The 26,870-nt window shown below is 33.8% G+C and overlaps 1 protein-coding gene across 1 annotated transcript in view; it reads left to right on the top strand.

The window, feature by feature from the left end:
* The window catches only part of Itga1 (integrin subunit alpha 1), a 152,248-nt gene that overhangs the window by 120,171 nt on the left and 5,207 nt on the right, over positions 1-26,870 (top strand). The window contains exons 15-28 of the mRNA XM_047554870.1: positions 282-412; positions 1,980-2,146; positions 3,269-3,405; positions 5,347-5,457; positions 7,162-7,371; positions 9,222-9,302; positions 12,692-12,768; positions 15,512-15,601; positions 16,952-17,054; positions 20,471-20,584; positions 22,353-22,457; positions 22,601-22,705; positions 23,640-23,732; positions 25,591-25,707. Of these exons, the coding sequence (XP_047410826.1) occupies positions 282-412; positions 1,980-2,146; positions 3,269-3,405; positions 5,347-5,457; positions 7,162-7,371; positions 9,222-9,302; positions 12,692-12,768; positions 15,512-15,601; positions 16,952-17,054; positions 20,471-20,584; positions 22,353-22,457; positions 22,601-22,705; positions 23,640-23,732; positions 25,591-25,707 (1,641 nt within the window). The remainder of the gene's footprint in view (positions 1-281; positions 413-1,979; positions 2,147-3,268; positions 3,406-5,346; positions 5,458-7,161; positions 7,372-9,221; positions 9,303-12,691; positions 12,769-15,511; positions 15,602-16,951; positions 17,055-20,470; positions 20,585-22,352; positions 22,458-22,600; positions 22,706-23,639; positions 23,733-25,590; positions 25,708-26,870) is intronic.

Consider the following 26,870-nt stretch of genomic DNA (forward strand, 5'->3'; position numbering starts at 1 on the left):
AGTAGAGTCAGTTACTTACGATGTTTCCCTTGAGAATTCAACAAGATGATACTACATAATCTTTTCCTCTGTCTCCAACACTAGTAACCCTGAAATAATTCTGTCTGTACTGTTCTTTTGGGAACATCTGTATGTCTCCTCTTGTCACTACACGAGAGGCCTCTTGTTTCCCAAAAGATGTTTAACTTCAATTTTTGTTAACCACTATAAATTCCCAGATTACTTGAAACTCATTTGCACAAATTCTTCTGCCATAAAACTTTCTGTTCGGATTTTCACAGCGTATTCCGTCAGGTGGGGATGGCAAGACAATGAAATTTTTTGGCCAGTCTATCCATGGAGAAATGGATTTAAATGGTGACGGTCTGACCGATGTGACTATTGGTGGCCTTGGTGGGGCTGCCCTCTTTTGGTATGTATTTTATAACATCTGATTAATCCAACAGTATTTCACAGATAGTTCCAGAGCTCAGACTGTGACTGGAGCTCATGCCATAACAAATTTCTACTTCCTTTTATGCTCCCTTGTGCAAATATGAATTATTAAGTTGAGTGAGTTGGAGGAATCAGTGAATCTTAAGAACAAAGTAGCTATATTTTAAAGGAACTCTTAATCTGGAGATCTATGATATACCTGACAATAAAATAGATATTCTGTTTTGGGGGAGGTATAGGGGAAGAGAAAGTTTTTAGAAGATGTATATAAACAAGAAAGCATTCCTGACTTTGAATTTTGTACAAGCTCTTAGGGTAATCAAATCTTAATTCATTTACTGGATTCACAGAAACTCATACAGTCCCTGTCATAGTCCCAACTCTACTGACAGCGGAATGAAGTAAACCAGGATACTGGGACATAAAGACTAAGTTTTATAATGCTGAAGTAGGAGTGGAATCTGAATACATGTGGCAGGTGATAAATAGAGGTGGTCTAAAATGTTCAGATACCTTGAGTCTTGTCACATGCACTAGACTGAGCCATAGCTCCTGTAAAGATCTAGCCAGGGCAGAAGGGATGTATCGAGTGAAAAATGGTCAAGGTCACCTCATGTCTGGAGAATCCATACTATTAAATAGGAAACCAGACATGTTCATTCATTGCTGATGGAAGGGTAAACTTGCTAACATGAAAATTTAAAAATGTAAATATATATATATATATATATATACACTTGTGTATATGTGTATGCAAGACCTGTGTTTATATATATGCATGTCTTTATTCTTCTGCTAAGAAATAAAACATTAAGGATTCTAAATGTCTATGGTGATTACTGCTGAAGTAGAATTATGTTCTTTGTATTTTCTTATGCACTTCTATGGTTTTCATATTTCCAATGAGTGATTTGTTTTAAAAGAAAACTATCAAAAAATAAAAAATAAATGAAAACCATGTTTGACCACAGATAACTCAGACTGTGAAAGGAAAAGCCTTGGAGTACTATCTGGTTTTTATTCTTAAAGTCAGTTTAAGATTTAAATGAAATAACAGTCATGGTTAACACAGTACCTCAAACATTACTCTGCTTCTTCTCCCCAGGTATAGGCAGGGCTGAATCCATAAGACCAGACAAATCTCTCAGTCCAGATGAAGGCCAACTGGGGCCCTCAAGTTTTCTAGGGACCTCTGGACCATTCCAAATTGGAAACAAACTTAAGAGATCACCCACCTATATAGTTTTGGTTCTGAGCTCTCACCTGAGTACTTCACTCCACCTTTTTCCCTTTACAAGCAAAACTAGATCCTGAGTCTTTAAACCAAATGCCCAAGATGTTTCTAAAACAGCCTGTCTCTCCACAGAACATAAGATACTATTTCTTCAGTATCAATGACTCATTAAAGCAACAGAGTTCTGAGAGTCCTCAGGATACACAAAGGAGACTCTCCTCTGATGAGGTCACATGCTGCACTCCCAACTTGATGGTGTTCATGAAATGCATAAGGGTGTGAGTGATATCCATTGTTTATGTGTTTGTAGGTCCCGAGATGTGGCTGTAGTTAAAGTGACCATGAATTTTGAACCCAATAAAGTGAACATTCAAAAGAAAAATTGTCGGGTGGAGGGAAAGGAAACGGTGTGCATAAATGCTACAATATGTTTTGATGTGAAATTGAAGTCCAAAGAAGACTCAATTTACGAAGCTGGTAAGCATATTTACAGTAAGTACTTTGGGGCACTATGAAATCCAGTAGAATTTAGTACATGCATACCAACTCAGAGGTAGCATTTAGAAATGGACTTCAAATAATTTTTTTTCCTCTCAATTTTCAAAGAATCTTCTCCCTTCTCCTGCCCCCTCCTGGGGAAGACTGATATTGCAGATGACCTAAGTACTTTTTCCTTTCTATTGAGAAGGTCACACTAGTTTTTGAGAGTCAGACTTCTGTGTGGGCTTCTCAGGTGAATCATGTCCTCTTGAGCATTCCCCTCCTCCTGTACGCTACACTTTATAAGGAAGTTTTAAAATTATGTTGAAATATATTGGAGCCAAAGTTACAAGGCCATTGGTTACAGAAGAGTAATTTACTCTGCAATCTGAATATAATGACAAATTAATGAGAAAAACCATTAATCCTTAATATCAATTTTTCTTAATTTGTTGTATATATGTACATATGTACTCTGAAATAGTTCCCTGATTGGAAGACAAATGAGGTATAAGAATGCAAAAATATAAATGTGATTCAGGTTTTCATATGCAACATTATTTCTTCTTATTTGATGTTTGTAAAATAATTAAGGAATCAAATAAGGATTGTAGTCCTTATAGAAGTATAATATTTAACTTATATATACTTATTTTATTGAATTTATTAGTGCTTTGAACATAATCTGGAATGACATATTTTTATGAATAAGGTAAAATGTCATTAATGTCTATTTTTATCTCCATTGAAATATGACATGATCAATCTGCTAAGCAGTGTTCCAACATTTCTATATTAATATTTTAAGTGAAAATCCAGTAAACACAATCTTGGTCAGTGAATTAGATGGGTGAGTGTGTATGCATGTGCATGTGTTTATGTATATACATAAGTAAGCATAATTAAATATTCAATACATGGTGAAATCAGCAGTTCTATAGTGCTCCACAGGGTAGTCTTCTTGACTGCTAATATCATTGTACTACAGTCATGTGAATATGCCAAATAATAGGACTTTTTTGTTGATTAATTCTTCAAAAGATCTTTCTATAACGTTTATTTAATGAGCTGGATTGTAAAAATCACTCTTAAACATTTCTGTTTCTTTTATTTTTATAGATATGCAGTATCGTGTCACCCTAGATTCCCTAAGACAGATATCACGAAGTTTTTTCTCTGGAACTCAGGAAAGAAAGATTCAAAGAAACATCACAGTTCTAAAAGTAGAATGCACTAAGCACTCCTTCTACATGTTGGCAAGTAAATCATATATTATAGCTGCCTTATTCCAAATCTAGAATATAATATAGATGTCATATTTCAAGTCAACTAAGTTCTATTTTATTTCAAAGTGTGCAACATAAAGTAAATTTCATTTTCTTTGTTTCTGCATCAGAAGAAAAAAATCACAGATCAGATTTTCTTGTTTCCAAATACATTTCATGAAACTCTTCAATCTGTGTATCAGACATTCATATATTACCGACTTGTAAAAGGTGCAATTCGGGAGTCCTCATTCACTTATTCTTTTACTTCATTCATTCATTTATTTTTTTTCAACTTGAAAACACCTCTTAACTTCTCTGGACCTCATCAGTAATCAGTGATTAATTGCCCTGAGGGCAGACTATTGGGTCTTATGCTTTCTGGGGTCCATCGAACTATACTATTCTCTTCGACTTTAGATGGAAGCAGGAAAGATCGGATATTTTTTATCTTTTTAGAGTTTGTACTCTTCAGTTTCTTTCTGTTTCAGTGGATGAGAAAGGTTTGAATACCAAATCATTAATCTCTAGAGATGGCTGGTAAGCCAATTTGAACCATTTAAAATGTATTTTGTTGGGGAATTGCATATGTGAAGAATGTTCTCAACAGAGGGTGGGAGTTTCTTAAACATTTTCCTAAAATGTACAAGATGATAATTTTTTCAAAAGCAAATGAAGGTAGTGAGGAAATGCTGATTTGGGTAACAAGAGATTAAGATTTTGAGACTTGATCATGACCTTGAAGTTTCAAAGGATACAGGCTGATTTTCCTATATGCAACTGACTTCTATATTCTTGATATATTTATATTAAATATTTTGAAAAATATAGTTAGGGTCAGGAAAGTGACAGAAAGAGTGCATCCTGGTGTGCCACATTTATTCTTCTTCAGTGATTTTTGCGCCAGTATGATCTGTGATATACGTAGGAATAAACTTAGTCTGTCAACTTGAAGATCAATCTTATGATCTGAAAAAAATTAACTTGGAGTAGTCCTCTGATGTTGCCACCATAACTGAACATTTAGGAGTTACAACTTGTGTAAAATTTGATGTGCATAATATATATATGGAACTGCCACCAGTCTGCCAAAAGCAATTGTAGTCTGAGTTTGTTCCCAAGTTCAGTGTCTAAATCATGTCCAAACCTTTTATACCAAAGTTACTTAAAAGGAAAGAAACTAGCTTCAAAATTTCCAAAATTCTTTTGGATTTTAAAGGACATTTTAACATTTGTTCTGGAGTCAGCCAGGTGAAATTTGTTTTCCAACTTCCCCACCCACATCCTGTGTTACTTTAATAAAATTATTTAGTCTTAGAGGCTCAATTTTGCCTCTGTAAAAAACCCTAATAGTTATTCACCTTAAAGGAGTATTGAAAATAATACATAAACTCATAATTTTGGATACTATAAATGAAAGCTCTTATTAGTGATAATTTTGACATTATTAATAATATTCATATTGTTTCCATACAATTTGCATTATAAAATTTTTATACATATATATTATAATAATAAAATATAAATCCATTTAAAGGAACTTTGCCCTTCTGAAATTGTTAGAGTTTCTTAGAAGTATTACATACTGATTTTTTAGTTTATGGTCTCAAGAGAAATGCCACTGTTATACAAGCAGCTCAGAGTGGTATATCCTGACCAGGCACAAGGTTTGATGTAACCCATCATTTCAGCAGACCTCTGTGAGGGGCCATAGGTGAGTCAACTGGTCATATTCTGAAGCCTCTGCTTTTCAGCTGTGTCCCTTGTCAAAACAGAAAGGCCATCTCCATCCATCAAAGCAAAAGTCTGATGAGGCATATGTCAAATTAGTTGTACAAAACGTTCTAGTAAGCCCCCGGGCAGAAGAGGCCATGAGATCAGAACATCCAGTCAGTATGATACCAGTGACATATTTTATGTTTCAAACTTTAGGACAAGCATGACTTTCAGGATTCTGTAAGAATAACTTTGGATTTTAATCTTACTGATCCAGAAAACGGCCCTGTCCTTGATGATTCTCTACCAAATTCAATCCATGAATATGTAAGTAAGATTTTTTTCAATTCGGAATACCTATTTGTGACTGTATTAGCAAAAAATGTGAAACATATAACTCTCTTTATTCATGTGTGTTATATATATGTAGTTAGACATCTTTCCTAACCCTTTAACTTCATATTTCTGGAGTTTAAGGAAACTAATAAATGATTCAGGACCAATCAAAAGAAATGTCCCCTTTATCCTAATAAGCACTAAGTTGCAGGGCGTGGTGTAAGTATGGTGGGTATCCTTATAGTGAACCTTGGACTTGAACCATAGAAAACCAACTAGTAACAGGATTGCAGATTCATCTCTGACCTTCTTCACTGGGGCCCTCCTGTAAAACTTGCAAGATGGAGTAGATCAGAATGTATGTTTGCTTTGTCCACACTACTGCCCCAAAGACAAATAGACAAGAAGGGACTGATCTGTGCTCCCCAGGTTCTGCTTCCAAATTTAGAGTCCACTGCCCCACACCTGAGAGTAACTGGGAACAGAGAGGAAGGAGAGTGCCGTGTGGCACCAGTAGAGGAATTAGTTTTCCCCATACACCTATTTTCTACTCTTTCTGCCTGCCGCCCAAATAGATTTGTTTTATACGTACTAGGCATGGGACTTGCAGTCTAATCTAGGAAATCAGGTATTAGGTAGTAACTAAATTGTGGAGAACTTCAGAGCACTACAGGAACTTCTGTGTAGTCAGGAAAGTGTCCTACATGGTTAGGTGGAGACCTGAATGAGTGAGTGATTTTCCATACCACTTAGTCAGGGAGGCAGAGGGGATCATACATGTGAAGGTCCTGAAGTATTAAAAAAAAAAAAAAAAAAAAAAACTACATTGTACTCATTTATTTGGCTGGAATTGAAGAGCAAGGGGGAAAGTGATGTAAGTTGAGGTTGAAGGCCAAAGCAGGAGTAGGATTCTTCAGGACTGGGTGCCACAGCATAATTTTTAAACTTTTATAAGAGCCATGCAATAGTGTTGAAAGTTTTAATTCAGTTCAATGATGGAACTGGATGTGCGATTTCTGGGGATTTCTTCAGCCACAATGTGGAAAATGATTGAAGGGAAACAAGTGGGTGTGGGAGACCAGCTGGAGGCTGTTCCTTTAGCTCGGGGAGGAAGGGGAGGGGTGAGAAAGGGTAGAGGAAGTATTTAGAAAGAGGGGTGGAATGGATGGTACTTGGTGATTGACTGCATTGGGTGTGTGTGGGGAGGGGACTTAGTGAAGGAGGATCAAAACTCTCAGATACATGGTTGGTTTGACCATTTTCCCACCCTCTAGACTGAGCTTTTTTATTTGATTATTTTCAATAGAAAATCTCATAATTGGTATTGAGTGGCTTTAATATCTTAGAATTCTTAACTTTATTTTTTGCAACTATTTTCTGACAGACTAAAACTAGTGGTGGAAAATAGCCATGAATACTGTGCATTCTTAAAAGGACTAGAAATATATATATATATGCAAAGGTTTGTTCTTTCCCTATAGAAATATGTATATATATATATGCAAAGGTTTGTTCTTTCCCTATAGATTACAAGAATAAGTATAAAATTAATTAAAATTTCTGCAGCACAATCTATCTTCATTGTGACTTGCTTAACTTTCTTTGATGCATGCCATTTCTGTTACATAAAAAGATACATAATTTTCAATAATGCATAACTACACCTTCAAAAATACTTCTTTGTGACTATTTCAGATTCCTTTTGCCAAAGATTGTGGAAATAAGGAAAAATGTATCTCAGACCTTGCCCTGGATGTATCCACCAAAGAAAAGTCCCTGCTTATTGTCAGGTCTCAAAATGACAAGTTCAACGTTAGCCTGACAGTGAGAAATAAAAGGGACAGTGCCTATAACACCAGAACAATCGTGCAATATTCTCCAAATCTAATTTTTTCAGGAATTGAGGTAAACTTGTGGTTCTTCATTTTTTCTCTTATCATTTCTTGAACCTACTTTCATACTACTAAGATCATTTCTTTTAACATATTTATTTTAGAAAAATAGAAAGGATTTTATATAAAATAAGTGCATTTATTTGGTAAAAGTACCAAGTTCTTTTTAAAAAGAATTTTCTTTATTTCTTTGAAGATGTATCTATCTTCTTATATTCAGTAGGAGAAAAGGATAGTTGAAGTATCAAAATTGTTTGTTTCACAAAGACCTTATACCACTGAAACTGACACTGAGTAAGGAAGAATATATCAAAGCCAAAAGATTTTAACAGAGTTGCAGAGAGGAATCTCTGTGCTAATATATGTAGAAATAGATATAGATATCTGTATCTATGTATCCATATCTATATATCACAGAGTAACTAATGCTTCCAAATTTGAACTTTGTTTTTAATTCTGAACTCCAAATGAATTGTCTTGAGTTGAAATTCTGTTATATTATATGAATTAATAATATGTATGATTCATATTAAGTCAGTGTACTTATTACAGATAGTATTAAAATGCTATTGTCTAGTTGAAATAATTTCAGATTTTTACTTGTATATCTCTCCATTTGTTAGGATAACAATGTTAGGATACCATTTAGAGATATGACGATTAAAATGGGCTTAAAAATCATATATTACTATATGTATTAGCATATAACCATATTTATAAATAATATTCTGAATATTAGAATAGTATAGTAATATATGGAGTATATATGTATAAGTATATATACATATTTCTTATGTATATACTCTGAATATTATATATACTATATATTATATATTAGGTATATATATTATATATTATATATATATATCATTTATTACTGTATTACTATACCATATCTTATATTCAGAATATTATTTATGAATATAGTTACATAAATTCAAAATATAGATGCAAAGCAATATTGGAAAAATATAACCAAGTTTCCTCTGAAAAGGGTAGCTATATTAAAAATGCTCTTCAGCTAACTTACTGGCTTTGGCAATAAGATCAAAAGTGTACCTCCTCTGCTTGTATGAACTCTGTCAGCAATAATCATGATGGCTACTCTTTCTTGAATTATACTACATGTTGAGTTCTGTTATAAGGATTTCACTTATCTGATTATCATTCTTTGATAAGTAGACATTAGAGTACCAACTTACTATGGAGATTCAAGGATAAACCATTTTTCACATTTTAACCTTTCTTGAAATTGCACTTTACAATTAATTGTGTGCCTATTTAACTGGAAGCATGGCTTTTTACTTCCCTTTGGCATGTAAAACAATGTTGTATCTCACATTCAATGATGAATAAGGTTTGATAGAGTAGAGCATTACCAACTCAACTTGTTAGATGACCAGACCAAGATAGGTGAGTGATCTTGACGTGGATATAGCAAACGGTGGTGGAGTCAGGAGTTCAATCCTGTTAGTCCCAGGTCAGATCCCTTGCTCTTCCTCACTGCACTACACTTGAAGTGTTAGCCTTCACTGTGGGCTGCTCTGTGCCAGTCCAGTATTATTTTATCCAGTACTAGTCACCTGTAGGTAGGTGCTATCTGTGGTCTCATTTTCCAACTGAGGATCTGGGCAGGGTAGGGAGATGTGTGTTGTCTTTCAGGCACCATCAAGTAAAGTTTTCAGATTTCCATGGACTATGGAACAGGTGGTCCCAGAGTGCTGGCTCTTACAGCTAAATTGAGAGGCAAATCTTGGCAAGGATGTCACCAAGACACAGCTGGAAAAATTCTAAAATAAGAAGTTTAAGTTCAAATATTTCACCTGCTTCTCTGCTCTGTTTCTCTTTCATTTCTCTTTCTAGGGGATCCAAAAAGATAGTTGTGAATCCAATCATAATATTACATGTAAAGTTGGATATCCTTTCCTGAGAAGAGGAGAAATGGTGAGCAGATTATATAAAACACATGTAGCAATTGAATATGAAAAATGACATTCTCAAAGCCAAGTATATAATCCTTCTAATGGGAGTTTAGGAAGATATGGGTGAAAAAGTTTTAATTCAAGCCTTTTATAGCTTGAAATCTCGTATGGTCTGAATGTTTGTGTTGAAATTTAATCCCCAATGTGATAGCATTAAGAAGTGAGGCTTTGGGGATTGATGACTTTAAAAGAAGTTTGCTGCTTGCACCATGTGCGATCACATAGCAGCCACAGTCTACAGAGAACAGATCCTCATTCCTGCTCTACTAGTGCTTTGCTCTGGAATTGCCAGTCTCCAAGCTGTGAGCAATACATTTCTGTTGTTTATAAATTATTCAATCCAAGGTGTTTTGTTATAGTAGTCCAAATAGATTAAGACAAAATCAAAAGCAAGTATTGCATAAGTGAAATTCAAGCACCAAATTTACAAATTTACAGTACACGAATGGACACACCATTTTACATTCCCACCACCAGTGGATGTGGGCTCCAGTTTCTCCATATTATTAATGTATTTTTATTAATCATCCTGGTCACCCTGATGGGTGTGAAATGATAGCTCATAATGATTTTGTTTTGTATTTCCCTATTAGGTTTTGAGCAACATTTTAGGTGCACATTGATCACACTGATATACATATAGCATTTGAAGAAAAGTCTGTTAAAATTTTTTATCCTTTATTTATTTATTTATTTTTTTGGTTGGGGGAGTTACCGGGGCTTGAACTCTGGGGCACTCAACCACTTAACCACATCCCCAGCCCTATTTTGTATTTTTATTTAGACAGGGTCTCATCGAGTTGCTTAATGCCTCGCTTTTGCTAAAGCTGGCATTGAACTTGAGATCCTCCTGTCTCAGCTTCCCAAACCACTGGGAGTACAGGTGTGTACCACTGTGCCAGGCTCTTTTATCCATTTTTAAATTAGGTTGTCTTTTATATTATTAAGAATTCTTCAAATAGTCTGCATTCACATGCCATATCACATATATGATTCATAAGTTCTTCAGTTTTCACTTTCATTGAAGAACAAAACTTTTTAATTGTGATGCAGTTCAACTTATATATTTAATTTTTTGTCCCTTGTGATTTTGGTGTCATGTCTTAGAAGGCTTTGCTTGATCCAAGATCAGGAATGTTTGTTGTGTTTTCTTCCAAGAGTTTTATGATTTTAGCTCTTATATTTAGGTATACAATCCATTTTTAGGAACTTTTGTGTGGGGTGTAAGGAATAAGTCCAACCCATTATTTATAGATATCTAGTCACCCCAAACCATTTGAAAAAAGACCATTTCCGCCACTGGATTTCTGAACCATTTTTTCCTGTATTCAGCAATTCCTTGCTGCTAAGGGTGTAAGTGTAAATCAAAGTGTCTCTTATGCTATCCATAGGGAAATGGGATGAAAATCTAAAATTGATCTTGACATTGACTTTATGCTTTGAATACACTTTGGTTCCAAGGTCTATAGTTTCCATTTAAGCATTTCAGGATCAGGGGGTGTGAAATAAGCAGCTTCTTCCACTCCACTTCTCTTGTAGAATCCTCCCTTAGGTGCAAAGACTCATCAAGAATGCAAAGAAGATTCACATGCCAAGTCTGTTCATGGAGATTAAGGAAAAGGGGGATAGCAGGCTCTAACTGAGCCACCCAAATAATCTGACCCTTCTTGTATTATAGTTCAAACTCACCCAGCCAAGTGTCTACTGGAATTTTCCAATTTTAAAGACAGGATAAAATTGCAGATTTGCACTTCTTAAAGCAACTCTTTTTTTCCCCACATTTTTAATATAAATCAAATATGTAGAAGGAGAAAATACAAAAGAGAACTCCACATTTGATATGGTACAACAAAGTAAATATCCTGATCTTCGAGATTCTAGCCTTTCTTTCTGTGAATGGTTTCTAAATTAGATTACCAGAGATTTTAAAATCAAAACTTCTCCTTGAGTCACAAAGATAAAATTTGGGATATCTTCTATTAATTGTACATTTTAGACTCTATTTTGGAGGACTAAATTCTAAAATACTCTAGTTAGCACAAAACAAGATTAATTTTCAACATGATAAATATAATTTCATATGCATTACTAATGAGTTCTCTTGAACTATTACACTGCAAGTGACATATTTCTTTGAAGAAATAATTTCATTTTTGATCTTCCTGTTGCTGTTCATTAAGAGTCTTGCACTATGTAGTCCATACATTCAGGCTTAGTTTCTTAAAAGTCAGTTACCTGTATCAGAATATTTGTATACCAAAATCATTTTCCAATTTTTCTTATGTATTGTTTTAACTATATAATCTATTACAAACAAAACTTTCCATTTTTCCTTATATTTTTTTCTTCTAAATAGCCAAGCTATTCATATCATTTTCTTGTTATTATACCTTAGTAGTCCAAAATATTTACACTATCAAATTAGTGAATCCAAGTATTTTTTTTTCCTATTTGATAATGACTCTGTGTAGAGGCTACTAGGACTTAGTTTCCATATTAAAAAAGTTTTAATTATGACCATTTCACAATTGCATTATTTTATTATTGTGATTTGGTAAACTATGGTAATATAGTAAATTGAAATTGTTTCATGGTAATGGTCTATGGTTAGTGTATTTTATACTAATATATTTTCACTAATATATCTTAATAAAGTGCATAAAGTCAATATTATTATGTGTCTTAGTCCATTTAGACTGCCATAACAAAATACCATAAATTGAGTAGCTTATAAATGAGAAATCCATTTCTCACAGTTATGAAGGCTAAGAAATCCAAGATCAAGACACTGGCAAATCCTGTCTAGTGAGGGCTCACTTCTTAGTTCAAAGAAGGAATGCTCTCATTGCATCCTTAGATGGGGAAATGCAGCTTTCTGGATGATTTTTTTACAGGGTCACCCAATTCATTCCTGTGGGCTCTCATGACCTAAATGCCTCCCCATCTCCTAATACAATATTAGTTGTTAGGTTTCAACACATTAATTTTAGGAGAATTCAAACATTCAGACCACAGCAATATGCAAAGCATATTACATATTCACATTTTAAAACACATGTATCATATCTTTTATTTTAAATTTTTTTATTTGTCCTAATTTGTTGTACATGACAGTAGGATGCATTTATACATTTTGATAGATCATACATAAATGGAGTGTAATCTCTCATGTTTCTGATTATACATATTGTAGGATCATATCTTATTCTATGTGTTTTTGAGATGGGATAAAGTTTCATTTTGTAAGATAATTTTTATAATTTAAATTTGGGTAATACATTTAAGGAAACTGATTATTTGAATCAAAATAAATGTTATCTGTCACTGAGGATACATATTTTTATTTCATAGGTAACCTTCAAAATATTATTTCAGTTTAATACATCTTACCTCATGGAAAATGTGAACATTTATTTAAGTACAACAAGGTTAGTTTATGTGTATGTAAATGTGTTTGCATGCATGTATATAATTTCTTTCACAAAATTAGAATAGTTTGCTATAGAGACTCACCAGTAGCTTTTTGTGACCTGTATAAGATCACTAGAAGTAGAATACCATTAACATTCACTTCACAAAAATACTATGAATAATTTTCAAAAATACAAATTTTTCATTTACTAGAAATAATTTAATTAACTACATTAAATTGTTGATTATATGAATTGTATTGCATGTTATAATACACAACACATCTGTCAAATTTCATTTAAATTCATTTCAAATTTTACAGGATCTAATTTTGAAACATTTACTGGCTGTCTATCAAGGTCAACTGAATCATTAGACAGACTTAGTTTTCTGGCACCTTTTGTGTCTTATAAATTTTATCCAAATAAGTCAAAGCTTCTGAAAGTTATCATAGGCTGAAAATAAAAAGGGCTAATGAGGAACTTAAAATAATGGCTTAACTTTCTTCTAAATGTAATTCTCCATTTGACCATCTCCAGTGAGAAAAAGTCCTGTCTTCTGTTCCCAGTAACTAACAATTAAGTAGATGGAGAATAACTGAACATTTTAGTCAACTTTTAAATCGCTGTGATCAAAATACCCACCAAGTACAACTTAGAGGAGTGAAAGCTTATTTGGTATTCACAGTTTTGAAGGTCTCAGTCTAGAGATGGCTGACTCCATTGCTCTGGGCCCAAGTCGAGATAACACATCATGTGGGAAAAGGGTTCAATGGAGGAAAACTGCTCAGTTCATTATGGGTCAGGAAGCACAGAGAGAGAGAGGAAGGGACCACAAGAAAAACAACCCTTGTAGGGCACACCCTTAGTGACCCACCTCCTCTAGCTACTCCCCACCTGCCTATAGTTACCACCGATTCAATCCATTCAAGCTAGAATGGACTGATTATGTTACAACTTTCATGATCCAATAATTTCACCTCTAAATATTCCTGCATTAACAGGAGCTTTGGGGGGACACTTCTTAGCCAAACATAGAGAAATGGTAAATGAGAAAAATAAATTAATAGATACTTATTTCTGTATGTTCATTTCACTTCAATTCAACAAATATTTCTTTGTCATCTATTATAGAAAAGATATTGAATTAATCACTATAAGAAATATAAAAATTACTAGAAGCACAAACCTCCTTATGGGGTGAATATTACAAAATAGGGTTAAGATTAGTATAAAAATTATTATAATATAGGCTAAAGTAAGGAAAATCCATTATAGAAATATAAACCATGTGTTACAGAAAAAACAAAGAGTGAAATTTGGTAATGACAATCTAAGAAAATTTTATGAAGACAATTTAAAATCAGGAGAACCTTAAAGGATGGATGGCATTTTGCAGAGGTTGGTCAATAGGATTAGGTAGAACATTTTCAGGCATAATATGCAGTTTTGAGTGAAAGCTCAAAGGTAGACCAGTTGATCAATTTGAGGAATACCTGTAATCAATTTTAGCTGAAATATATAGTGTGTACTACATAATATAGTAATAGGAAGTAAACTGTGCATTCTGGTATATTATCCTAGATACTGTGTTTTTATTAACTGAACAGGTCTTAAGGAGCCAGGAAGTTTTGAAGAGTTAAGTCATATGTACAAAGCTGCTTCTTAGAAAGATGGATTTAGCTACATTGTAGAATATATAAGAGAGAAGGGAGCCATTCATAGTAAGAGCTCAGTGACACTAGTACCTATAACCCAAGGTAGTGCCCTGCCTTTGCTGCCCTATTGCTCCTATGAAGTCACTGTATACACTTGGGAATAAGCAGAGGCTTAAGAGGTGCTTATTGCCCATTCTGGGAAATAATGTTCTAGGGGCTTAGTCAGTTGATGGATGGAGGGGTGTGTGTGATAGTAACAATGAAATATAATATTTATGGGATATTTCCTCTGTCCTAGGTACAGTCATAGACTCTTTAAACTTCTTACTCATTTAATCATGATCTATTAATCATTTAATGCTAAAATCCCCATTTTATAGATGAAGAAACTAAGGCGCAGAGAGATTACATAATTTCACCAAATGTTCCATTTTCCAAAACCAATGCCATTCTCTGACCATATAAATTTTATTGCTTATGTGTGCTTTTTTAATGAGCACTAATATAAGAGTAATGAGATATACATATGCATTTATGTGTGTATTTACATACATAGTTAAAATTATTACCAAAATCAAGGGGCTAAGCAAGTGTTTTGCAAATAATATGTACTTAGTATGGAAACAGTATTAAAGGAGAAAACAAGATTTTAGATTTACTCTCAACTGTGTGACCCTAGTTGTGCTCATTTGCAAAGTTTTTAATCTATGATAAATAAATCAGATAGATTTGTGTCAAAAACACCAATTCTTGGGCCCCAACTTAAACCTATTAAATCCACATTTGTAGAAGGGAAGCCCACCAATCTGTGCATTTTAACAATTAAACTTGTGGTTTCTCATTATTATTGTCACAGAATTTTGAGAAATATGGGATTAAATCAGTGTGGTTTTTCACCTGTAACTGCACGTCAGCATCAACTTGGAAACTTTTGACAATACCCCTCTCTGATCTCCCTCCTTCCCCCTGATTAAAAAATAATCAAGAATTCTACTCCTTTATGCTTTTATTTGCCAAAATAAGCTTCTCTTTGAAATGTTTAGAAATGTCTCACAATAATCAACAGTTAAATGATTTGTCTGAACGTGCTCTGCATTTTCCAGTGACAGTGAAGAACCTCCTGAAACCCTTTTTGATAATGAAGCAAATATTTCTATCCCAGTAAAATATGAAGTTGGACTACAGTTTTACAGGTAGGTGGAAATCACATATATATATATGTCAATGCTTTTCTATTAACCCAGGGGTTCTGGAAGTATGGTCTCCAGCCAAGAACATCACCATCTCCTGGGGACTTATTAGAGAGTCACATTCTCAAGCCTCACCCCAGACTTACCCAGTCAGAAGCTCTGGGGATGTGCCCAACATTCATGTTAAATAAGTCTTCCAGGTAATTGCCCATGCACTCTAACATTTCAGAACCTATATACTAAATATCCCAAAATACAAGGTACAGTAATACTGGATTGCATTAACAATCCAGTCTTAACTCTTAAATGCAAGATAAAGATCCTAGAAGTCCTTGACAAAGTACAATGTTTTCTGAGGAATCAGCAACATATTTCTTGGCCATCCTCTTCCTGTGGAGTTCTTTAAGCCTGCCAATTCCAAACACACAAGATGAAAGCATATCTCATTGATGAGCCATTTATTCCTTTACTATTCATAATCCATTCTTTCTCTTAAGAGCTTCTTATTTATCCAAACACCAATCATGTTGGCAAACTTTCCTTATAAATTTCCTTGCTTAAGCAGAACTCCAAGCTTTTGCTAATTAAACACGTGCAGCGCATACAAAAAGCAAAAGAATCAATGGCAAGTTCAGTTTAGTCTAAAAATCTCATTTTATTAATTCATTTGCTGTGGAATTTTCTTTTTACTAATAAAAGACCACAAAAATGAGGATTATAGGTTATACACATAGATTTTGTTTACATTCTGTTGACTGTTTTTTATTGTGTTGTATCTATTTCTTTTGGTACAATGATTTTCCGAAGAACTTTCCACTGACTTAAAATCAAATTTTGAGCAATGCTTATAAATATTTTTGTATTCTCTTCATTGAAGTGCTTTTAAAAATATATTCTTTAGTTCCACCAAGTTCATCCAAAGACCATGATAATATGTATGCAGAAGATTGAACTTTTAAGTTTAGTACTAAATATAGGATTTTAAAATGTGGAAAGGTAAACATTTTGTCAATCCTGCTAAAAATTTCACACTACTAAAAATTCCAAATTTTAGCTTGTTATTTTCACTAAATATACATAGTAGTGAATTCATGGAAACTTTTTACTCAATAATGAAATTTTATTTAAAAAGTTACAGATAATTTAGCAAATAAGCATTAGTGACTATGTAACTAAATTTTATAATTCTCACTTTCTTAGAGATTTGATTTTGCATTTTTGAGTAGAAGAATTCCTCTTTGATTAAACTCTCTAATAATTTTGTGTGATTACATGTTGTAAAGAAAAGAATGAAGCCAAATAAATGTTAAATTTGTTGTTTTATTTTTATTTTTCTAATTTAATTTTTTAAAGCTCTGCAAGTGAATACCATATTTCAATTGCGGCCAATGAGACTGTCCCTGAAGTTATTAATTCTACTGAGGACATTGGAAGTGAAATTAATATATTCTATTTGGTAAGAAATTATCTCTTAGTTAAAATCCTAAAAGTATTAATTTTACATTTATGACTTAAGGTATTAACAGACACACATACTAAAAGAAATGCAGTTTCACATTATACATATCCAAGAATATTTTTCTTTATAATTTTGCTATTTAAAACATTTTTATTTAAATTGATCATTATACTTTAAATTAATTTTAAAAACCTAAGTTTCTAATTTTCTCACAAGACTCAGTAATTTAGAATGACTGCTTAGAAAAAAATAAACCATGGAACCTAATAGATACTACCTATTAGTAGTACACTCTTAATTCTTAAATGCAAGTTGTAGAATTTATTTAGTTTTAGTATGACTGAGGAAAGTATATTTTTAAATAATTGTGACTATTTCAGAAATTGATTATTTCAAAATTATCTTTGTAATATTTTCCTCTACTCAATAAGTAAATATCTCATTCTGCACACCACTACCTTTCATATGCATTACACTATAAATTAATGGTGTTGGCACTTGTTTTAGTCAGTTTTTTCACTGCTGGGACTGAAAGAACTAATCAGAACAACTGTAGAAGAGGAAATGTTTATTTAGGGGCTCACGGTTTCAGAGGACTCAGTCCATATAGAGGCTAGATCCATTCCTGCAAACTCAAGGTGAGGCAGGATCATCATGGAGGAAGATTGTGACAGAGGGAAGCAACTCACGTGAAGATCAGAAAGCAAAGAGAGAGAGAGAGAGCGACTTCCCTTGCCATATACAAATATATACCCCAAAACCACGCCCCCCATGTCCCACCTCCTCCAGCCACATCCCACTTGCCTTCAATTACCACTCAATTAATTCCATCAAGTGATTCATTCACAGATTGGGTTAAGGCTCTCACAACCCAGTCCTTTCCCTTTGTGCCCTCTCAAATTGTCTCACACATGAACTTTTGGAGGACACCTCACATCCAAACCATAACAGCACTACCACTCCACTAAGTGATGTTTCCACTACAACATTTATTTCTCCTGCCGAATTCTTCATAACAAACTTTTCCTAGTCACTCTAGCGAATAATCCTGGAGTTCCTCTTAGATAACACCTACTTACAGATATGGACTTAAGTTAATATTATGGAAAAAAGAGTATTCAATCAAATGATGCAACATAATTAGAAATGAAGATAGTCTCAATATTTTTGGGAATTGCCAATAATGAAAAGGGAAGTTCTCTTATAAAATGAAAAAAAAGTATATACTTTCAAGATTAATTTCATTGTTTTTATTTGTGCTCCTTCTGATATTGCTATGACAAGCTATACCCTGGGAATTGGCATGAAGGCCAACCTTTCTACTTGATTTTGATACATTTTGGAATTCAGGTATTAAGTTTCTGTAGTCTTATTTATTTTTCCTGGATAAGAGAAAAAACCAACAACATTAAAAAAAAAAAAACCTGAACATTGTAAGCTTTATATATTGTAACTTATTAGGGTTCATAAATAGTGTTGATAAAAATTACATTGTTAATAATATCCCTGAGCATAAATCATTGTGGGTATGTCTGATTATTCTGCTGAGATCAATTCTAAAATTGAAGTAATGGAATGAGAGAACATTTTTAGGTGAGACCCAATAACTTATTGCTATGAATTTTCCCTAGGAACTAATTTGTACAAAGATTTCAGTAATGTTCTTAACAAGTTATTTATAATAGTTTAAAAATTAAACCAGGGCACAATCTAAAAGTTTAATATCAGGAGGTTACTTAAGTTACCATATGTTTAGTGAAGAGAATATGATATGTTCACTTAAGAGACAGCTTATTATAATATGTTAGAGTACATCACTGGAGTAAAAACCCCTAATTCTGCTATTTACCAGTTCTGTGACCTTGTAAGTTCTTTTATTCTCATTTTAACCTTGTTTCCTCATAGATAAACAAAGATAAGGGAATTTACCTCCAAGGTTGTTAACAAGGTTAAACCTATAATGCAAATAAGATAATTAGCACGGTATAGTATGTGTCATGCAGTCAACAACAAATATCTGTACGGTGGTTGTTAGTTAGCTAATAACAATCATAATCTCAAAATGTCAATCATAATAAGTTTTATATAGTTTAGAAAATTTTGTTTTTATGTAATAAAATTTTTATGAAATATAAATACATGCAAATAATAAAGGCAGGTAACTTATACACTAAAATATTACCAAGTTATTTTAATTGTAAGAAACTTTTATTTTCTGTTCATTTTCAATATTTTTCAATGTTTCCACAAGGAACACTTTTAGTAAGAAGAAAACAAGTGATTAAAACAGAATACATGATTTCAGACTAAATACCAGGAAAGAGATAGAATTCAAATGGGAGGCTAAGTGAGGCAAGAACAGGATTTATTTCCATAAAATAGAGTTGAGGTGCATGTTCTTTTTCAAGAGGTCAGGCAGAGCTGATTGGGAATCTCCAGAATCCATGATTAAAGGATGTGTTTAATCTTCAGCCCCACAGGAAGCTGCTCTAGATCTGAGTAACTCTTGGTCTCGGAGGCTTAGTGAGGCTCATCCATGGATTTCCTGACATCTATCCATGGAGATCAAACAGCTCCTACTCAACTAGAGATGTGGCCAGAGAGATCACAGAGAAGACTTTGGATGCAGAGATCATGCTTGTGTGAAAGGGAGAAGGGCCACTGCACTGGGTGGTAACAACCCAATTGCACCTTCTAGGTGAACAGAGTGTTCTGGATAGGGTCCAATTTCCTGCTGGGCATCATCTTTCCCACCCTTCCCAATAAGTTGTGCTCATCACTGATGGCATTATGTGATATCAAATGGTAATTCTGTAGTAGCATATAAAAACAAACAGAGATCCAGATGAAAGCCAATCTGACTCTCCTCGATCCATATTATGAACATCCAGTGACACAATAGTTCTAGCTGGGGACAGAATGGTGAATGGAAGTGGATGAGGATCTGGTTTGCCTGAGCAGTGGTGGTAGAGCTCATGAAGCCAGGGTGAGAGATGATTTATGGCTTTGGGGAATTATGACAAACTGGATGAAGAAAACCAAACATACTATAAATTGTATCAGGCAAATGGCTGTCTTCTTCCCAGCAACAAAAGGAAAAAAAAAAAAGTTACAGTAGAAAGGAGAACAGGTGTGACAAGAGATGATTTTTCAATTTTGGTTTTCTATTAATCCCATTATTATTTTAAGAGTGAAGGATGAAGAAGCAACAGGATTGTAGCTGGTACAAAGGACCATCAAACATTCTTATCTTCTTGCTTAGTTTAGTCATTTCTCCAAACAGTGCCATAAACTGCATTCATTTGGGAATTCAAAGTATTGTACATGTTAGTCCATCAATTAAGAACCATCGTCCCACAGAAGATGGAAAGGATGCTGTTGAAAGGATTACCTTTCTATTTTTTTCCCTGTAGATTAGAAAAAGAGGACCTTTTCCATTGCCAGGACTTACGCTGTCAATTTCATTCCCCAATTTGACATCAGATGGTTACCCTGTGCTGTACCCAACTGGATGGTCTTCTTCTGATGTAAGTCATGTGTGCCTTAGAATTGCTTCATTACTGATAACTCTCCAACTTAGATTAAGCCTTTTGTTCTTCAGGTCACTTGTGATAAAGAGTTTTACCAAAGCAATATGAAGAGGCATTTAGAAAATTAATAGTAACTTCCACTGATTATTCTAGAGGTGTATTCATTCTCTAAAGCTGCTTAACACATTACCAAAAATTGGTGATTAAAATTAACAAGAAATACATTCTTCCACAGTTTTGAAATCCAGAAGATCAAAGTCAAGATGTTGACACTATTGACCCCCTACATAGGCTCTGAAGGAGAATCTGTTCAACACCATATCTCCTAGTCTCTAGAGGCTGCTGGCAACTCCTGGCATTCCTTGGCTTGGGAAGTCTAACTCAAATCTCTTTCTCTGTCTTCACATGGGTCTGTTCTCTTCTGTCTGTTTCTGCACAGTTATCATTGGATTTAGTGCCCACCCAAAGTCCTGGATGTTCTCATCAGAAGATGCTTAATTTAATTACATCTGCAAACTCTATTTCCAAATAAAGTCAACTTCACAGGTTCAGAGTGTTAGGACTTGGACATATCTTCTTAGGATCATTATTCTCTATCCTAGAGTGGATTTAAATAATTAATTGTTTATGTCTGAAATATCCATTACCCTTTGAATTTGCTTGTGGTGGTCAAACAACTCTTATAAAGATACTTCTCAATTGTTCCTAAACAAACACAGCTGCACATAAAATAGTGTAATAAAATAGTGTAACTCACTTATGCCAAACAATTTTAATATTATACTCCTCTTTGTATGTGTATCCTTGAATGAGATTATATGATAGTTACTATGACTTAGTGCCTAAAACATAAAAAATCACAGTAAGCATTAAATTAATGCATACATGATTTCAGGGTTTGAATTCTTCTTTTCACACATCTTATAAAGTTAAGCTATTCCCAGAAACAAGAAGTAGCATTGTAATCACTTAAATGTTTTCCTAAGGTCAAGGAAAAAATAAGTCTCTGGCATTCCCCTCTAATTCAAAAACGCAGGGTTGTGAGAATCTAGAAAGAGAAAAACAAATTATGTAATTTTCATACTACTTATGGATCTTTATCCTTATTACCTTAGTAAAAATGCAGAAAGTCTTGGGGAAGCAAAATTTTATTAGACTTACTAAGTCTAGAGAAATGATGTGAACACCAGCTGTCTTATAATCAGAGCATCTTAACATCTGGAGGGCTGCTACTTAGCTCTCCCTCCCTCATAGACTAAATGTCTTTCCCTTAGTGAGTAGGTATTCAAAACAGTTATTGGATAAATACATAAATAAAATGAAAGTTCTCTTCCCAGTTCTGCTTCTTAAGTCATCACATGAACCATCACATTGAAGAAGAAATGCTGATTCTTTTTCTTCAGTAGAGTTTTAAATTTTTTCTCTCTCTGCATTATGGGAATTTACAAGCTAATTTTTTGAAGAAAACAATAAACCATTGAGTATATTACTCATAAAATAGCAAATGCTACTAAAATCCTTTCTTTTACATAGCAACCTCACTTGACTCCTTTACAATTCAAAAGTGCCAGGTAACAGTAATCATTTTCTAGGCATGGGAATATATGTCTGGTGCTGAACCTCTTCAACCCTGCACCCTTGAAAAGGTGGATCTTTAATACCTGGCAATGGCTGTCATTCAAAGATTCTTCACATTACAGTGTCAACTTGTTTTTCCCCTTAACATTTGGCATTTTCTGATAAAAGAAATATTTTCATTTCTTAGAATGCAAAGTGCAGACCCCGTAACCTTGAGGATCCTCTTGGTATCAACTCTGGAAAGAAAATGATTATATCAAAATCTGAAGATCTCAAACGAGGCACAATTCTGGTAAGTTAAGCGCTATTTTGGCCTTCTATTTTTCAAGTGAATAAATTCATTGTCAACTAGAAATAACCATCTGAAATCTATTAATAAAGTGTCTTTGGTTAGTTGGTAAGAACACTAACGTGTACCTCTGAACATTCGAACAGGACTGCAGTACATGTAAACTTGCTACCATCACTTGTAATCTCATCCCTTCTGACATTAGTCAAGTGAATGTTTCACTGATCCTGTGGAAACCAACTTTTATAAAAGTAAGTGCTCACATTGTTCTTTGCAATCATTGATTCATAGCTACAAATATTTGTTTCACATGGCATGTGTGTGCAAAGCACTGTACTGCTGTGGGAAGTGAGTGAGATTAGAAGTCTCAGAGACTACTATCTAAGCCCCAGCTCTACTTAGCCACTGTGTGAGTCTTGTCTATGTCATCTTCAAGTCCCCTTCCAGATATAGACTTTATTCAATTACATAACTTTTTTCTTTGCCCCATAAAAGATGAGTACCTCTCCAGTACTGAAGCTTGCATTTATCATACTAAGAACCCAATGAGTGACGATCCTTAACACCAGTAATGAAGGGGAGAGCTTCCATTCATAGGGACTTATTGAATTTTATCAGACTTTTATTCCATGAAAATAAATTTTGAAGGACAGTTTAATCCCCGATAAAGATAAATCCATCTGATAACAAGCTACTTTAAAACAGTTTATTGTATTTTGTATTATTTCTCTCTTAAGAAGTATTTAGTTAATTATGCAAAATTGATATTTTTTCAGGTTCAATCATATTAAGTTGCTTAAAGTCATGAACTGTTGAATATTAGCAATTTCATGCTCAATCCTACATATAAACCTTGCTATCAGAGTGTAGCTGTTTCATGACTAGCTACATTAAAGGGATGCAGAATTTGAGGTTTATTTCTCTAAGGAAAACTCAGAATGGAAATTATTTAGAATTTTTTCCACTCAATAACAAGGATCTAAGTAAGAATATTGGGGTGCAAAGGAGGGAGGATAAGTACCCAGTCATCAGTGGATACTACCAACTCCATCTGGAAAGTTAGCAAAATCAGTGTTTTTAATCTCTTGGGAAAATCATAACTTTAATAATTGAACTGCTCAAGCATGACTAGCTGTCATTGTAATTAGCATAATGTGTTGAATACAAATCTAATCTGCTTTACAGACACATTTCTCCAGCTTAAATCTTACAATAAGTGGAGAACTTCAGAGTGAAAATACATCACTGATTTTAAGTAGTAGCAACCAAAAACGAGAGGTAAGAACGGCTCTACATTTTGAAAACACTGTGCATTTCACAGCATATTTTGTGACATCGTGACTTAAAATTTCTTGAAGGCCCTTCAAGTGACTAGTACTGCTCTCACTAAGTGATTTACTGTTTGCTTTATACTACCTTGACTTCAACTGGGATTTTAGTTCTGTTCTTCCTCCTAAGGAACTGGGGTAAATCAAGATATTTACAACTAACAGGCCTCCTTTGACTTTATTGCTTCTAACTAGCACCATAAATGGAATTTTTCACTTTCACCTTGATAACAAATAATACATTTGTAACTTTTCTCCTTAAAAACTGGCACTACACAATGTAGCAGATAGTTGAAGAACAGACCTGAAAAAGTAACTTCTTTTTACAGAAAGCACATTTATACTATCCAGGAATATGTATGAAACCGTTAAAAGTTTTCTTCATTTAGGCATTGGGAAATTGTAAGCAAAAATGAGGTGGCAAATCCTGATGCAAATTCAGGCTGAGTAAAAAGAGAAGTTTGAGGTTTTTGCCCTTGTCATTTTATGAAATAAGAACAATCCTACTGTTATGAACAAAGGTAGATCTGCATGCTTCCTTCCCTTGTCATGGGAGAATTTAACTATCCCATGTGGATAAACAGCACCACATGAGTCATTCAGCTGTTCTTGTAAAATCACCTTTTTCAAATTATTTCAATATCAACACACCGCTAAGCATACATCCTTAAAGAAAAACACCTGCACATAATGCTTACAACTTCCTACAGAACACAAAAGTCAGCATTTCACTAAAACCTGGAAAATGCGAGTGTGATTATATTGAAAAAAAAAAAAAGCACATTTGATACCTAAATATGTTGTACTGAAATTGTATAGCCTTATTCCTCCTAAATGTTAGTTAAAATCCCCCTGGAGATATTTATTCTACGCTTCATCCTAAAGTCTGTCCTGGTGGCCTGACCCTATGTATATCTCTATTCTTTCCAGTTCTGGATCCCAGTACATCAGTAGTGACCTACCTACAGTGACTGGAAGGATTCTGATTAGCATCCACTATATGCAAATATCACACCTGTTACTTTCCTTTTCTACACTAATTCTCCTCTAGGTTGGGGAATTAAATGTTCTCTGTTAAAGCATATACAGAATCTTGAGCTATTATTAGCCATTGATATCTATCCATAGGTTAATTTTTCCAGATGCCAAAGGGATGGGACACAGAGCACACAAGTTTCATTGAGATTGTGGGTCACACTGAGAGCTTGCATAGTCAGAGCACTGAAAATGGTCCTTTCACAGTTAAGGTCTAAGTTACAGATGACTAAGAACTAAGTCAACTGGAAGAGATATGTGCTATAATAAAAATATGTGGGAGGTGAATATCAAAACTTTATTATATACTTGAGATTTGTGCATTTTATTGTGTGATAATTATATTTTCATAAGATTAGAATTAATACCACCCAAGAATTAGAATAAGGAAACTACTCAGGTTATTATTTCAACAATTTATGATGTCCCAGACTAAACTGTGATTGTGGTAGTGCATTTGTCCATTATTATTCTACACTACTTTTGTTCTCCCTGGGTTAAATAGAAATCCACGCCTACCTTTGAGCATTCTGATCATTGACAGTTTTCTCTTTATCTGAGAGATAAATTGTAACTTTTTCAAATAAATTTTACCTGGTTATTAGAAATTTAGAATAGAGGAAGGACATTTCCAAATGTGAACTCAATGTTTTCCCTGTAGGTAGTAATGAGATTAAGTACACTGGTAGAAAATTTTAGCCTGCAGGAACTCAGTGTTCTGGGAGTTCTGGTAGGTGTTTATTGACGTTAACCATCTTGTTTAATAATTTTAGGTTGCTATTCAAATATCCAAAGATGGGCTACCAGGCAGAGTGCCATTGTGGGTTATCCTCTTGAGTGCGTTTGCTGGGTTATTACTGTTAATGCTGCTCATATTGGCACTATGGAAGGTAAGTGTCAAAGTTCCCCTGACTGTATTGTAACCATCAACAAAAAATTGGTGAAATAAATTATGTTTTACCCATGTTGTGGAATACAGTATTATACAGCAATGAAACAAATATTGAAATGATGACTGAGATTTAAAGCAAAAACCTGCTATTTCAAACATTATACACAACTTGATTCCATTTTGGAAAATAAAAAAAAAAATTATTTTGCAATATACATTCCCAAAATACCAGAGAACCTCTCTATAGGTTAGGGTTTTAGAGAACAATATAATATTTAAAAATTTTAAATAAGCATGTTACTTTTATAAACAGAGGTGAATAAAAATTTACTTTATAGAAAAGGAAAAATAATGGATTCCTACATCAATCAAAGGACACAGAAGCAATAGATTCATGGTTAAGATAAGCCTTTTCCTAATCAAACATTTATGTGTATCTTAAAGATCAAATACTTCTTTAATGTATATACAGATATAACACATTTTAAGCAGTAAATTTTTGCCTGAGTGATAGAGAATCGACTTAGTTGATGTAAGGGAGATCTAAAATTTTCACAGACTTTTATTTTACATCCTTTTGTAAAACTAAGTAACCATTTATTTTCTGTCAGGTAAATCTAAATATTTATGTAGGAGTTTTGCTTAGGCTAAGATATGTAATACTTTTTAAACAGCTGTATCATTTTAAAACAAGCCGAGATGATATTTTTTAGGATACATTTAATAGAGAATAAAATCCCATAAAAAAGTTGAATTTAATGTTTTTTCCACTTCGATGCCACTATATTTTTACCTATTTTTTTTGTTCAATGGTTAAACAATGTTAAAAATACAGACTGTGGCTACATATTCATTTTTTCTAGTTTATGAGCAACAAAATTATTTAACTGAAAAGTTTAAATGTCAAGTTTCTCTCCCACTGAATTACCAACTACTCCTATTGTTCCTAACTCATCTTTGATGACTGACTTCTCCTTTGGGGTTTACTATCAGAGGAGAAGATGGACAAAGCCACATGAAAGATGTAGGTCAGTGGCATTTAATTCAAGAAATAAAACCCATGACTTTTCTTCAGCACAGTCCCACCACCTTCTCTATCCTGTCTTTCACTTCACAAGGTGTCTGTGTTTTCTCTCTGTAATACCTGACTTCGCCACACTG

Source organism: Sciurus carolinensis, chromosome 6, assembly GCF_902686445.1.
Source record: "Sciurus carolinensis chromosome 6, mSciCar1.2, whole genome shotgun sequence".
NCBI classification, from domain to species: domain Eukaryota; kingdom Metazoa; phylum Chordata; class Mammalia; order Rodentia; family Sciuridae; genus Sciurus; species Sciurus carolinensis.